The sequence below is a fragment of the Hyperolius riggenbachi genome, chromosome 8 (assembly GCF_040937935.1).
Source record: "Hyperolius riggenbachi isolate aHypRig1 chromosome 8, aHypRig1.pri, whole genome shotgun sequence".
Classification (NCBI taxonomy): domain Eukaryota; kingdom Metazoa; phylum Chordata; class Amphibia; order Anura; family Hyperoliidae; genus Hyperolius; species Hyperolius riggenbachi.
The window spans coordinates 160,161,914-160,178,397 of NC_090653.1; the positions used below are offsets into that span (position 1 = coordinate 160,161,914).

Consider the following 16,484-nt stretch of genomic DNA (forward strand, 5'->3'; position numbering starts at 1 on the left):
ATGTCAGCATGTGTGGTTTTAGATCTTCTACTCACATGTTCTCTGTTTTGGATGAGCTTCTTTCAATAGCGCTGCCCTGTCACCTGTTTGTGGTTCTGACTGTCTGTAGCCAGTCACACAGAGAACAAAGAAGCAGCACATGCTCTGGCTACTCGTGCTCCTTGCAATTTAGCACTCAGATGTGCACAGCAGCCGAGGCCGGGAATGCTTTGGGCATGCACTGCTTCTTTGCCAAATGAGGGGCAGAGCAGCAAAATGGAGGGGAGCTCATTCAAACCAGTTATTGCTACTCAGAGGGTTGGAGAGAATTTGATGGGGGGGGGGGGGCGGTTGGTGTCAGCTGGCCTAGGGCACTTGGAAGTACAAATCCGGCCCTGCCCCCGAAGCAGCATTAGGTGGTCCTTTTGTCCCCTCCCTCAGCTCTCAGCATGTCCCCCCACTGCAAAGAGGCACTACTCCTTCCATCATGCCCGTTCACAGGCACTACTACTCCCAGCATACTCCTTCCCCTCTATAGAGGCAATATAGCTCCCAGCAAGAAGGTTCCTCCCCCTTCCTCCATAGAGGCACTACTGCTCCCAGGATGCTCCTCCTCCTCTTTAAAGGCAACATAGCTCCCAGCAAGCCCAACCTACAATTATAAGGCACTTCAATTCCAAGCATGCCACTCCACGAACCCCCCTGGTTTTCCCCAAAGTGATAAGTGGCCCCCCCAAAACTTCTGCACACTTACCTGTCTGGAATGCTCCACTGTGCTTTATCCTCACAGGCACCTCATCTCTGTAACCAAGCGGCACATGAGTATGTACGTGCCGCCATAAGGCGCCTATAAGGATGACACAGATGGAGGAATTGCGCTCCACTGTAACTACTCTACAGGGATCTCAGGGGACCACTGTTCACAATGGGTAACCCAGCAGCCAGCTCTGGGGCCCTGGTGGTCAACCCAGTGCTATATGGTGATGGAGGGGGCATGTTGGAAACTGCAGTGCCTCTGGAAGGGGAGGAGCATCCTGGGAGCTGTAGTGCCTCTGTGGAGGGATAGGGGCATGCTAGCAGCTGTAGTGTCTCTATAGAGGGGAAGGGGGGCATGCAGGAAGTGGTTTTCAGTTTGCCGCTATGGAAACGCTGGCCCTGGCTATTCCCTTAAATCTTACCTTAGTTTTGACTGCCCCCCTTTATCTTTTCTTTCCTCACCCCAACCTCACTGATCCCTCCTCCCACTGACCACCTCTTCAGTTACTACTGGGTCTACATGAAAAGGGCGCCGGTAAAAAAGGGCGCCTGGTGGAGCCCATATATATACCAACTTCGGCTACAAAAAAGGCGCCTGGTGTAGCCCATATAAACTTCGGCTACAAAAAAGGCGCCTGGTGTAGCCCATATAAACTTCGGCTACAAAAAAGATGCTTGGTGTAGCCCATATAAACACTTCGGCTACAAAAAAAAAGGCGCCTGGTGTAGCCCATATAAAAACTTTGGCTACAAAAAAACTCCGGGATGTGTTAATTACTATTCCCCCTCCAGGCCGCCATGGATAGTGGGGGAATGAAATAATTCGGCTTCCAGCGCTTGTAGCCCATATACAAACTTCGGCTAGAAAAAAACTCTGGGATGTGTTAATTACTATTCCCCCTCCAGGCCGCCATGGATAGTGGGGGAATGAAATAATTCGGCTTACAGTGCTTGTAGCCCATATAAAAACTTCGGCTACAAAAAAAAAAGTCAATAATATGGGCTACAGAGGGGCACCTTACTGTAGCCGAAAAAAATATGGGCTACAAAGGGGAGCCCGCTTGTAGCCGAAAACCTTGTAGCCGAAAAAATATGGGCTACAAAGGGGAGCCCGCTTGTAGCCTATATCAAAACTCGGGCGCCCTTTTCTACACCTTGTAGCCCATATTTCCAGAAATAACATTGATGTCTATGGCGGCGCCCTTTTCATACAGGCAGCTCGGGCGCCCTTTTCAACCGATCCCTTACTACTCCTTCCCCATCCCCCGTCACCGCCCCCCACCCCGCCACAGTTGGTCTCTGGACCCTCAATTGTAAATGCCCATTTACCTTTACACATCTCTAGTTCGCCCCCTACAGTTCAAACTGCTTGCTTCCTTTCACACACAGTGCACACATATCTACCTATACTCCACAGTTCCAATACTGTATCACTCTCTGGTTGAATAGGTTTATTCAGTGCATAAGTGTGACTGTAGTTGTGTGTGTGTGTGTGTGTGTGTGCGCGTGCGTGCGTGCGTGCGTGCGTGTGTGTGTGTGTGTGTGTGTGTGTGTGTAGGGCAGCTGGTGACAGCAGGCCTAGGGCGGCAAAAAGTACAAATCCGGCCCTGTTTTTAATGGGAAAATGTAAACTGCAGCCATTCTTAGACTGTTAATTGCAGGGTTTTAAAACTTGGCACACTTGGTCACTGGGTGATAGAGATCAAAATTCAGCTATTGATTTTCAAGGGGAATATTTAAACTGCTGCAATTCTTACACTGTTAATGGCAGAGGCTTCAAACTTGCTACAGTTGGTCATTGGGTGACTGGGATTTAAATTGACTAAAGGGGCGAAGCCACCAACAGACAATTTGATTTCTTTGCTGGATAAACTGCTTCCATTCACACATTTTTGATGCCAAGCCACCGGGAGCTCAAAAACTTGGTCATTGAGTGACTGTGTCAGTGCTCAGTAACCATACAAAGTCCCAATAGTAATGTATTGAAAAACTGTCCCCTCTTTGGGTCACACTTCAAAGATTGGATCCTGCAGCACCAGTTTAGAGACCTCACAGTGCAGTTGCGCTCCACCATACCCCAAGCAGTGGCAACTCACCCTTGTTGCTGACCTTACGTTAGGTAGGTCTACAGCGCTTGTGGAATCATCTGGCCGCCCCCTGCCTTAAACGATCCTCACTCTGCGTCTTCAATACAAATGGGCTCCATTAATCACATTACCTCAAAAGATACAGACCAGACCCTCCATGGCGTAAAACTGTACTTAAAATGTATTATTAAAAAGAATGCACACTTACAAACATGCGCCAGGTTAAGAGCATAGAGTTTTTCCTGGCTTTACCCCGTTCGTGGGTCGCTTGGTGGGCGAAGTAGCGCTGCAACCTCCAGTCCCCTCGTTACCATACCACCTTGTGCCTGCTCGTGTTAGCGTCCCCCTCCGCTCTACTAGTTTCATCTATTCAGACTCATCAGGAGCATGCGTGGGACACTATTCTTCTAACCTTTATACCCGTGTCTTCCTATCCCTCTGATCACGTGGCTTTCCCCATCTGCCGCACGCTCATCTCATAGGCTAACGGCTTGGCCCAGAATTCCTTGCGTCCAGCCACCAATCAGCGGTGCCCACATCATAGGACGCGTGTATTGTGTCCAATCTCGTGCACCTATTGCGTACTGTGCGCCTTCCACACCATGGTACATGAGCCGCCGATTGAGCCCAATCACGTGCGTCCAGCACATGCCACACGCCCCCAAGCCACGTCACACAGTGTGTCTGCTGCGTCCAATAGCGCACACACTACACGTCCCCTTCCAGTTTTTGACCAACCCGCACACTGCCTTTCAAGAGACCGCCTCCTCTAGGGTCTGCAGCCAATGGGAGTCCCGCAACTGGATTATTCCCTATAAAGTTAAGTTAGGTTACCTTAGCAACTAGGACGCCAAAATAACAATGTTCCGGCTATGCTCCTCCAGCAACCAGTTTTCTGGTATAAGCCACTTTGCTGCCTACCGCCCACGGACGGGGAAGAGTTTCACAATTCTATTATTTCACAAAAAAATGCAGCTTACAAAGCAAAACAGTTACTGTCAATACACAATCATGTTAAAATATTCATGCCACTCCCATTACAGAGTATACATAGCAAAGGACCTATCATATACAGCAAGTTACCCAGGTTTTTAAATCTACTATTAATCTACACATTGACAGAAATTGGATGCAGACCTTTAGCTCCACTTCAAGAATCCACATCTCTTCTTGTGAGTCATCTACATTCGGGGCAGCCGGCCTTCCAAACTAACACTACCCCACCCCACAAACGAAAACACCCATAAACAATATAGAATAAAAATTGTAAAAATTATAGAATACAAATTATATGAAAATTGATCCCCAATACAAAAGGTCTGCATCCAATTTCTGTCAATGTGTAGATTAATAGTAGATTAAAAACCTGTCCCCAAAGAGGGGACGGTTTTTCAATACATTACTATTGGGACTTTGTATGGTTACTAAGCGCTGACCTACTGATGATAAAGTGTGTTTTTGTTTAGTAAGGAGCGCTCCACCGTTTAATACATTCTAGTTTATGTATCAGCGCAGTATTTTGTTATTGAGTGACTGTGTGTCAAGGTTACAAAAAGTGGACAGCGCCAAACAAATTTCACTGGTAAAATATAAACAGAAGCCATTCTTACAATGGCAGGGTTCTCAAACTTTACCCAGTTGGTCACTGGGTGACTGAGATTAATATTAAGGGAAGTGGGTGGAGCCTATAATAGCCAATCAAAATTCACCTGTTGATTTTCAAGGGGAATATTTAAATTGCTGCTATTTTTTACACTGTTAATAGCAGATGCCTCAAACCTGGTACAGTCGGTCGCTAGGTGACTGGGGTTCAAATTCTGATTTGTTTAATTTCTATCAGAATATACAAATTATTGATACCACGCACCCCAAAGTTCATAAACTTGGTCATTGGGGGGGCGTGACCGGAAGTCGGTATGTGAAGAAGCTTCTCCGGAGAGCTCCCGCACAGGACACACAAAATCCTGTTTAAACTACTGTAATTATCCTTCTTTCTGGACAAAACCTGCACCAGCTTACCCCTTATCTTCTTCTGAACATTCCGATACCCAGATGTCTCGGATTAGGAACACAGAAGCGGCCTCTAAACTGCAAAAGTTCAGGAGAGGTGACCAAGATGAAGAAGAAACCTCTGATGAAGAACAGGCCCCGCCATCGCTGCAGCAGATAATGGATGCGATCTCATGCTGTCAAGCCAGTCTCACAGTAATTACTACCACTCTTGGAGAAGTGAAAACAGATGTATCCCTCCTACGCCAGGACATGAACAATCTCCGTTCTCGTGTAACTGAAACTGAAAGTCGCATCAGTACAATGGAGGACGAGTTCAGGCCTATCCCACCTAAAGTACTTGTACTGGAACGTGAGGTAAAATCTGTAAATAACAGACAGGAAGATACTGAAAACCGCAATCGCAGGTCTAATATTCGCATCGTTGGGCTTCCAGAAAAAGTAGAAGGCACAGCCCCTGAAGACTTCACCGAAAAACTCCTGATTGATATCTTCGGCCGTGACGCATTCTCCGCGGTCTTCATCATAGAAAGGGCACATCGGATATCCCCAAGAATGCCTGCTCCGGGCTTACCTCCACGGACCTTTATTTTTAAAGTCCTTAATTATCGTGATCACGATGCAATCCTAAAAGCTGCCCGGGAAAAAGGTGACATCTCCTATCAAAATGCCCGGATCTCCTTCTACCCAGATTACTCAGCATCTGTACAGAAGCAACGGGCACAGTTCACCGCCGTGAAGAAATCGCTCAGAGAAGCCTCTTATCCTTATGCCATGCTTTTTCCCGCCAAACTCCGCGTGGTAGCGGATGGGAAAACTCACTTCTTTGAAAACCCTAAAGAGGCCCTGACCTGGCTAGAAGCCCAGCCTAAATCTCGCCTCTCCCCCTCGGATCAAGCCGATGGTTGAACTGTGCCCGCAGCCCATCTAACTGTGAGTTGTCCCCATCTGCACACACCTATAGCTTTTACGCCTATTTTTTTACCTCACTGTCCCTTTGAGTAACTCATGTCCCTTCGCCTAGAACTCGGCCTTCTCCCCTTCCATCCTTACCTATAGACAGTGCGAGGTACTCATGGTTCCGCACAAGAACACCACTGGTTTGACTTCTTCTCCGAAAGACGCTACCCCTATTGCCAATTTAATGCACCTGACATGTGAACCATTATTAAACCCCAGAGACTCATCTATGCTCGAATATTTGTGCACTCGGTGAACTTGGGAACCTGGTAAAGCACTAAATCTGCACGGGTTGTATCCCATAGAGCAATGCATGTAGTTCTCCACGGACATTCAACAACCCTCGGGAGCAATGCACTAATATGTTCTTCTCACGAGACCGTACGACGTTGATGGGTTTATATTCTTTATATGCTTCATATACAATACCCCTGAACTATTGTATATGTCACACTCTAGGTTATCTAAGCTGGTAGTCATATGCTCATTAGTCAGTCAAATATGTTATAGACTGCACTTCCTACTTCCCTCTGTATTGTTCCCCTTGTCTCCCCAGTTTCCCCTTCCAATTGCCTACACCGCAGAGTAATTTTTGATACTCTTGCCGTCACTGGGCCCCTCATTCTTCCATCCCTTCGTGTCTGTAGCTCTGAGTATCTAAGTATGCAGGTATTTTTCCTTCTTATCCAATACCTCCTCCCCCTCCCTTTTATCCTATAAACACTCTCCCTTCCCTTCTCCCCGCTGTCCTGTGTTGGTAGATGAGTGTCATATGTACTCTCCATTTCTATCTCTATGCAAAGTTTAGCACAGAGCGGAGCTGCAGATGTCACACATCGCCCGGTTCCCCAGCAGGTGCCTACAGTAGTACTTTTTCACCTGATGAAAATATCTGTTTTGATTTGTTGGGTTTTTGGGTTCAAGCTCAGTTCAGTTAAGAGTCTGAGCAGGGTGGGTTTGGGATGGGTTATGTTAAATGTATACTCTTTTTTGCAAGGCGTATTTCAGTTATATGTACTAAGCATCGCTGTTTTCATTTTTACTAAACCGTGTGGAGATCCGACACCACCTCTTGTCTTATCTCAAAATGACGCTGTCACTTAATTTTGTTGCATGGAACGTTCGGGGACTTAATGACAAAATTAAAAGGAGTGTGGTTTTGCAATATTTAAAGGGCCACAAGCCAGATATTGTAATCCTTACTGAAACTCATCTCACTGGCACTAAACTGCTCTCTCTAAGACGTGGCTGGATAGGATGGTCATACCATGCCTCCTACTCGCAATATTCCCGAGGCGTCTCCATTCTCATTAGCAGGAGCATACCTTTTAAAGCCCTAGAGGTGTCGGCGGATCCCCTTGGCAGATATGTCTTTATACACTGCACAATTGCCAGTGAACAGCTCCTCCTATTGGCAATCTACATCCCTCCCCCATACTCCTCCTTGATACTCAAGGAAGGTCTGAAATTTTCACTTAAATATCCGGGAGTACCTGCAGTATGGGCGGGAGATTTTAACAATGTATGCAATCCAGCATTGGATAGATCCCCGCCCCAAACCAACAAACAAACCGCATTCTCCCAGTTGCTAACTGAAATAGACCTAACTGATGTTTGGAGAGTTCGTTACCCAAGCTCCCCGGGTTATACATGCGAATCCTCAACATACAACACCTTCTCTCGTTTAGATATGTTTCTCCTCTCCAGATACCTTACCTCATTGGTGTCAAATATTTCCATCCTGCCACGCTTGGTTTCGGACCACTCTCCCCTCAGCCTCACTTTGCAGTTAGGTATTAAGCCTCCATTTAAATTTTGGAAATTTAACCCTTTCTGGCTAAATCTACTTCCCGCTGATTATAGCCTCTCTAAGCAAATCACCGAATGTTTCTTTATTCACAGAGATGATGATGATAAAGCTTTAGTGTGGGATACATTTAAAGCCTACTTGAGGGGTATCCTAATCCAAGCGGTGGCTAGATGTAAAGGTGACACTAAGGCCCGCCTTGAAACACTTGCTAAACAAGTGACACAGGCAGAAGCACTTTACCACTCAAACCAATCACCCACAACTAAGCAAGCATGGAAATCTGCGCAGGCTGCCCATCGTGAATTAGTTGAAGAGATTACACTTAGTAAACTATTTTTTAATAAGCAATCGGTATACGAGCAGGGGGAAAAGGCGGGTACTTTACTCGCAAGGATGGCTAAAACTTATTCATCCCCTCCTGTTATCTCGCAAATAAACTCCCCTTCAGGCCACACTGTTTATGCCCCGCAAGAAATCAATGATACATTTGCCAAATATTATAGACAACTATACACTAGTCAAACTCATGCCTCCCAAACGGACTCTGAGATATTTCTAGCAGAATTAAATCTACCTAGACTATCAGATAACCAACAATCACAACTAGATAAACCCATCACCCTTGATGAAATAGAAATGGCAATTGCTAGTTTCCCAAATAAGAAAGCCCCTGGTCTAGACGGTATCCCATTAGACGTATACAAAAAATTCTCTGAACAACTTGCAGAGCCCCTACTTGACGTACTCCTTGATGCCTTTGAAAAGCAAAAGCTTCCTTCCTCTATGAACGAGGCCTTGATAGTTGTAATCCCCAAACCTGGAAAGGACCCGTTACTCTGTGACTCTTACAGACCAATCTCCCTTCTACCCACTGACATCAAAATTCTGGCTAAAGTCCTGGCAATGCGTCTAAATGAAGTCATTCTAACCCTAATTCATTCAGACCAGACAGGATTTATGCCTGGGAAAAACACGGCAATAAATATCAGGAGGCTATTTACTAATATCCAGGCCCCTCATTTAAACTGTGGATCCTGTGCTATTGCATCACTGGACATGGCTAAGGCCTTTGATACGGTTGAATGGCCCTTCTTATACGCAATCCTTTACAGGTTCGGTATAGGAGAAAACTTTCAAAGATGGGTACGCATATTATACTCCCAGCCTACGGCCAGGGTTAGTACCAACTCATGGATTTCTCCCTCCTTTCCTTTGGGTAGGGGCACGAGACAGGGATGCCCACTATCTCCATTGCTATATGCCTTAGTTGCAGAACCCCTGGCCTGCCGTATTCGTAGCTCACCTGAAATTATAGGATTTAAAACGAAATCATCTGAAGATAAAATCAGTCTCTATGCAGACGACACGATCTAATATCTTGCAGATTCTGGCCCATCCCTGTCTCGTGCCCTTGAAATTATAGAAGAATCCGGCTTCTATTCTGGACTGCAAGTAAACCGATCCAAGTCAGTTCTTCTCCCTTTAGACCCCCTGCCTACTACCTCAGTTGATAATCCCCCTCCACTAGAAATTGTCAATGCCTTCAAATATCTTGGAGTCCTGATACAGGTCGATCCCTCTCAATACTTAATACAGGAAGTATATCCCCTACTCTCTTTAGCACACTTACGGTGCAATGCTTGGGCAAAGCTACCCCTAACGATAATCGGCAGGAATAGTCTAATTAAAATGATACTCCTCCCCAAAATTTTATACATCATTCACCACTCTCCGATATATATTCCATGCGCCTTTTTTATTAAACTGAAGTCAGCACTTCTAAGCTTTCTCTGGGGTAAAGGCAGGGCTAAGCTGAAACACTCACTTCTACAAAACCCAACCAACTTAGGTGGCATTGCTTTCCCCGTGTTCCAGAAATATTATTTGGCGGCACAACTACAGCACATCTCAGCCTGGTTCCTGGTCCCTCCCTCCACAAACGTTGAGTCCCTGGGTTATCCATCTGATCCTACAATTGAAAGCCCAGCTTTAGATACTCTCAAGTGTTTTATTCCTAGCGAGAAAAAACACAATACTATTCTGATACAGGCCGCACAAGTATGGAAATGTGTTAATAAAATATATAGTGACAAAGGCACTGGTTATCATACCCCCCTCTGGAACAACCCTCACTTGCTAGAATTTAGATCAGTTCCTGACCCCTCCTTTTGGATAAACAAGGGAGTGATTTTCCTTGGGCATATTGCCTCAAAAGGACAGATCCTTCCTTTCTCCGCTATTGCAGCTGCCTATTCCATCCCCCTAAATCAAGAATTCAGATATTGGCAAATTAGGCACGCCTTCCAGAAACAATTCCGCACAACCCCAGTTCAGATATACAACTCCCCTATTATAGAGATGATTAAAAATGGGCCCATCAGACACATGGTTGGTGAAATATATAAGACACTCCTAGAATACGGCGCAGAGGATCTTACTACACCCTCACGGAATAAATGGGAAGCTTGTGGTTTAGACATTCAAGACGATGACTGGGATGAGGCACTCTCTGTTCCTAAAAGGGTCTCTCCTTGTATCCGTGAGCGCACTTCGCAAATTTATATACTACATCAAACCTACTTGATTCCCAAGCAAATAACTAAATACAACCCACAACAATCTGACCTATGTCCCAAATGCCAAGCCACCTCACCTACCTTTTTCCACTTGATATGGGAATGCCCATCAATTCTGCCCTTCTGGGCTCAAATTACTAAGTTTCTACATGATAAGATGGGCTGCCCCTTGAACTCTGACCCTATTCTCTGTCTCCTTGGTGTAATACAAGATGAGGCCCTTGATAACTCGCTAAAAACCTTTTTATCTGAAGTCCTCTTCATGGCTAGACAGGAAGTGGCACTCAGATGGTTATCCCCAATAGCACCCTCTTTCGAAAACTGGGTCAAAAGAGTAAACAACGCCATTCCATACAAAAAGCTTGTGTATTTGCACAGAGGTTCAAGCAAGAAATTCCACCTGGTTTGGGATAGGTGGAAGAATCGGTAATGCATGTACTCTCGATTCTAAGGCTTGTAATCAGGGACACGGGTTAAATCTCTGTTTACTCTAAAATACTTGTTGACTTTTATTTGCAAACCCGGGTTTGTTATCCCTTATAAAGATTATATCTCCCACTGCTCTCTTACATACAGTCAATTGCAATTTCTTCATGTATTATTCACCCTATACCTGTAATACAGCCATGCATGTATTTTTAAGATCTATGTACATATATATATGCCTTGTAAAACGCAAAATTCTGTTCAATAAACATCTTTTTGTTTAAAAAAAAAAAAACTTGGTCATTGAGTGACTGTGTGTCAAGGTTAGAAAAAGTGGCCGGAGCCAAAAACCACATTTTTTACATGGGAAAATATAAACTGCAGCAATTCTTAAACTGTTAATGCCAGAGTTCGCAAACTTCACACAGTTGATCACTGGGTGACTGGGATTAATATTCAGTTTCAGCTGAGCATCTGCAGTGTGGCATATGGCTCCATTGTGTATCTGTTCCTTTTCCCAGTGCATCAGAACTCAGGCTTGCCAGCCATTACAGTGGAGTAAGGAAGGTAGTAAGGAACAAAATACTGCAGACTGTGCCTGGTTTTGGAAAACCTACACAGCAATTGCACATACTGGGATGAACTTGGTTTATTTACATTAAGTAAAATCGAAGTCCCAACCCAGGATTTCAACAGTGCGCCTGCCGCCTTTGTAGGCACTATCCTGCATTTAATAGTGTGTGCTTTTGTACATATTGAGAACGTACTGGCACCTAAAGCATGACAGCATTGACCTACAAGTGAGCTACTGAGTACATATTAAATAGAATGTGCAGCTAATGAGGAAAGCACAGTTTGTATGTGGCCTTGTAAAAATTGTAATGGAATAAAATGATTAAGGTGAAATATTGATATAACTGTACTGTTTGTGTCATACGTGTACGTTCACATTGTTCTAGCTCACAAAAAGCTTGCAGATCCTATCGTGTGGGATGGAATTTATGAGAGGAGAATCGTTGAAGCTCACTGGTTTAGGAAAATTGGTAAGACTTAGTTAGCAAACATTTTTATACACAACTTTGCCTTTGAAATAATCAGTGACGTAGCTAAGAAGCTATGGGCCCCGATGCAAGTTTTACATGGGGCCCCCCAAGCACTCTATACATAACAATTGATACGGTGCACCAAAACCTGGCAATGGCAACTACAGTGTCAGAGGTGCAAGAAGGGGATGGGGAACAGTTTGTTAATGATTATTACTATTCAAAGCATCTATAGAAGTGATTATTACCAACACAAGATCAATAGAGAGCTAATACTGTGATAGAGGGTGGACCCTTCATGGCCCCTCTGGCTCAAGGGCCCCGATGCGGTCGCTACCTCTGCACCCCCTATTGTTACGCCACTGGAAATGATCTTTCAAATCTCAGGTATTAGTAAGTGATACCTAGTATTCTAAATGCACTCTTTTCTGACTACAAACAAACCTTTAATACAGTACTCAACTGACATTATATGAAAACAACCCTGCTTTACTTTAATGTTTTATCATGATGGCATAGAAAGTAAATATCCATTCTTTATTATGGTAGAAAACTTTAAAGAGTGTTTCTCTTTATAATTGGATAACAATTTGAGGATGATTAACTAAGGCAAGGAAACACACATCACAATGTACTTCAGCAATCACCTGCACACTGTGCTCTTCCAGTTTTATCTGTAACCTTTTTTTTTTCTTCTTCTGTATAGTGTACTGGTTAAGGCTGTTGTCTCCGGATGTAGTGTTTGACAAGGGTTCGAATCCTGACTTAAGCCAGTATATAAAACAGTAAGGAATCGTTGGTCAAGGCTCCCTAATGCTGCTTATGGCACGTGGAGTGTGCCTTAAAGGATACCCCAACTGAAATGTGACATAATGAGATAGACATGTGTATGTACAGTGCCTAGCACACAGATAACTATGCTGTGTTCCTTTTTTTCTTTCTCTGCCTGAAATAGTTAAATATCAGGTATGTAAGTGGCTGACTCAGTCCTGACTCAGACAGGAAGTGACTACAGTGTGACCCTCACTGATAAGAAATTCCCCTTTTTTACCTCTTTCTTGCTCTCAGAAGCCATTTTCTGCTACGAAAGTGTTTTATAGTTGGAATTTCTTATCAGTGAGGGTCACACTGTAGTCACTTCCTGTCTGAGTCAGGACTGAGTCAGCCACTTACATACCTGATATTTAACTCTTTCAGGCAGAGAAAGAAAAAAGGAACACAGCATAGTTATCTGTGTGCTAGGCACTGTACATACACATGTCTATCTCATTATGTCACATTTCAGTTGTGGTATCCTTTAAGTTACTGCAGCCCTGAAGCGGTTTGAGTTGCAAGGAGAAAAGCGCAATATAAATGTTGTGTCTTGAAATCTTCTGCATGCTTCTATCTTCTATTTTGTATTCTTCTTTCTTCTGGCCGGGCCGGTGCACACCAAAACCCGCTAGCAGATCCGCAAAATGCTAGCAGATTTTGAAACGCTTTTTCTTCTTTTTCTGTAGCGTTTCAGCTAGCGTTTTGCGGTTTTGTGTAGCGGTTTTGGTATAGTAGATTTCATGTATTGTTACAGTAAAGCTGTTACTGAACAGCTACTGTAACAAAAAACGCCTGGCAAACCGCTCTGAAGTGCCGTTTTTCAGAGCGGTTTGCGGTTTTCCTATACTTAACATTGAGGCAGAAACGCATCCGCAATCCAAAATCTTCAGCAGCCCGGGAGTATGCGTTTCTGCAAAACACCTCCCGCTCTGGTGTGCACCAGCCCATTGAAATACATTACCCTAGCGGATCCGCTCCCGCAAGCAGATCACAAACAGCAGCGGAAACGCTCCGGTGTGCACTAGGCCTAACTGTCCCTCAATGCTTGCACAGTCTTTTCCTCCCATAACCTAAAAACAGCCTTGAAAGGGAATCAGTTAACTTAGTATATGTTTGGAAAATTGAAGGAAACTGGAGTGCCTGGAGGAAAGCCATAGAAACATAGACAGAACAGATAAACTCCATACAGACAGTGATTTGATTGAGATTTGAACTTGGAACCCTAGAATATCTTGATTGCTGTGTGCCTTTCCTAGTACTGGGATGAGGCCTACTGGCACCCAAGACACAGATGCTAAAGTGCCCTTCAGTGGCTGGATAGTGTAATGGTTAAGGGCTGTGCCTCTGACACAGGAGACAAGGGTTCGAATCTCGACTTTGCCTGTTCAGTAAGCCAGGACCTATTCAGTAGGAGACCTTAGGCAAGTCTCCCTAACACTGCTACTGCCTATAGAGTGTGTCCTAGTGGCTGCAGCTCTGGCGCTTTGAGTTCGCCAGGAGAAAAGCGCAATATAAATGTTCTGTGTCTTGTGAAAAAGATTTATTCTTCTGGCATGTATTGAGTGATGAGCAAAACCACTGATATTCTTTTCGCATTAATTTTCATGAAAATAAATGCTAAATTCGACTTTGGAGCGAAATTGCCATAGAAAATTTTGTAATAAGTTTGTGATTTTTTTGCATCTTTTCACAATTTCCATGCTAAAAAAAGATTTGCGCTTTTTAAAAAAAAATTTCAGTAAAAAATAGCTTTTGTGTATTCTCAATTTTTTGCCATATTGCAAAAATACAAGGTGTTTTTGCAAATATTTTCTCAATATCAATAATGGCATTTTCAATTTGAAAATGACTTTGGCGAAAATTTGCAAATAACACTTGCACATGCCCAGTATGGATAACCTCATACACAGCGGGAGTGCAGCCGTAAGAAGCATTTTTGACAAGCTGTTGTTGAATATGTTTAGAGGGACCCAGCACTGGAACGTTGGGGTGTAAGTGGATTTTGGAAGCCTCTGGACCACTACTAAGGTAAATATTTCTTAATTCAAATTTTGCATCAAGTACTCTTTAATATCTCTGGGCTTTGCAATCCCTGGTTATACAATACCAACCTGCATCATGGAGTAGAGGGGCCAATAATGATGAAGTTTAAAAAGCTTTATAAACATTTCCCAAATAAAAATGTCAAGGGAAATCTTTAAAATGCACCTAGTCACACCGTAAAAGCAAACCCTATGCTTTAAAGAGAAAGTGCACTTAAAGTGGACCCAAATTAAAAATACAAGATTTCAGAAATAAAATCTATTTTCTAAATTATAATAATAAATAGCAGCCTTTTTTCATCTGCATGATGACAATTATAAAATGTTTTACATTTATTGGTGGAACCCCTCCCTTCCTTTCATATTGCCGGGACAGAATCCGGCAAACTGGTTTAGTAGATGGTCTCCAGCAAAGGAGGAATTGCTAATGGCTGCCACCTGTATAACCCTAGTTATGAAAAGAGAAGGGTGAAAAGTATGCACTGAAATGCTCATAGGCTTGAAGGAGTGTTTATTTATCTTTGTATGTGTCAGAGTGGTTCAACTAAATATTCTGAATTTAAAAAATGTTTGGTTTGGGTCCGCTTTAAGTTGAAAAAACAAAAACATTTGGACTGGCTGAACAATTAAAAAGAAAGGTTCAAGCAAAATAAAAAAATGAGTTTCACTTACCTGGGGCTTCTACCAGCCCCATGCAGCCATCCTGTGCCCTCGTAGTCACTCACTGCTGATCCAGTCCCCCGCTGTCAGCTTGCCGACCTTGGAGGTCGGCGGGCCGCATTGCGTACATTTTTACGCATTCCAGCTAGTGCAGGAACATTAACACATACATTTTTACGCATTACTGGTTCAATGCGTAAAAATTTACGCATTAAACCAGTAATGCATAAAAATGTATGTGTTAATGTTCCTGCACTGGCGGGAATGCGTAAAATGTACGCAATGCGGCCTGCCGACCTCCGAGGTCGGCAAGCTGCCAGCGGGGGACTGGAGCAGCAGTGAGTGACTACGAGGGCACAGGATGGCTGCATGGGGCTGGTAGAAGCCCCAGGTAAGTGAAACTCATTTTTTTATTTTGCTTGAACCTTCCCTTTAAAACTCCACCAGAACCCCAAATAACATTTATTTTTTAATAACTCTCTCTCTACACAGCATCAGCACACTAAAGAACATTACTTTAAGTCTTGTCAGTCAAATACTTTTTCTTGTATTTTTAGCCTCATCTGGTTTCATTTCGCATGTTAGGCTTTCTTTGGTATACTCCCTAATAGCTATTGATTCAGCATTGTCAGTAGGCAAAAGGGTGATTTTCTTAGCAGTTCTAAAAGGCATGGTAAACCAAAAGCAAAAATGTGTTTCCATATTGACAGTATGACCTAGAACCCACTAGCAGTACATTATTAAGCACCAGAGCTGGGACAAGGTCCTCCAGCACCCAAGGCTGAGACACCAAAGTGCGCCCCTCCATCCCTGCCACCCCAGCCATCACACACTAATTGCTATTAGACTAAGAAGCGCCACAGGGCTCACAACCTCCCCAACACCTTAATATCTAGTTATCTGGCTTGCAGTCACTGCCATGTATCCCCTTTTCTTATTTCTTTCTGCTTCAAACACAATTAGGAATGACAGCTGAATGAATTGTGCGCCCCTCCTACACTGTGCCCTGAGGCTGGAGCCTCTCCAGCCTATGCCTCGGCCCGGCCCTGTTAAGCACTTAGAAAAAGCTGCTAGTGGGTGTGAGCCCTAAGGTTGCATAGCCCATGGTGACTGACAATCACTACTAAAGTCATAAGAAACAAGGTTACACCTTTGTAGCAAACATTTTGTTTCTTTTTAGTCAAGCATCAGCAAACTGCACAATCAGGGGCGCCTCTAGCCTTCTTGTCACTCCAGGCAAGAAATCCTGTGGCGCCCCCCCCCCCCCCATAAAAAATAAAACAAAAATCATATACATTATAGAACACTTCACACATGATATA

At 44.0% G+C, this 16,484-nt stretch overlaps 1 protein-coding gene across 4 annotated transcripts in view; it reads left to right on the plus strand.

Moving 5' to 3' along the window:
* TEX11 (testis expressed 11) overlaps window positions 1–16,484 on the plus strand; it is a 239,213-nt gene that overhangs the window by 156,543 nt on the left and 66,186 nt on the right. For 3 of the 4 annotated variants that reach the window (XM_068247619.1, XM_068247621.1, XM_068247622.1), the window contains one exon: window positions 11,564–11,647. The exons of the other annotated variant lie outside the window; for it this stretch is intronic. In XM_068247619.1, coding sequence (XP_068103720.1) covers window positions 11,564–11,647 — 84 coding nt within the window. The remainder of the gene's footprint in view (window positions 1–11,563; window positions 11,648–16,484) is intronic. 4 annotated transcript variants of the gene reach the window in all.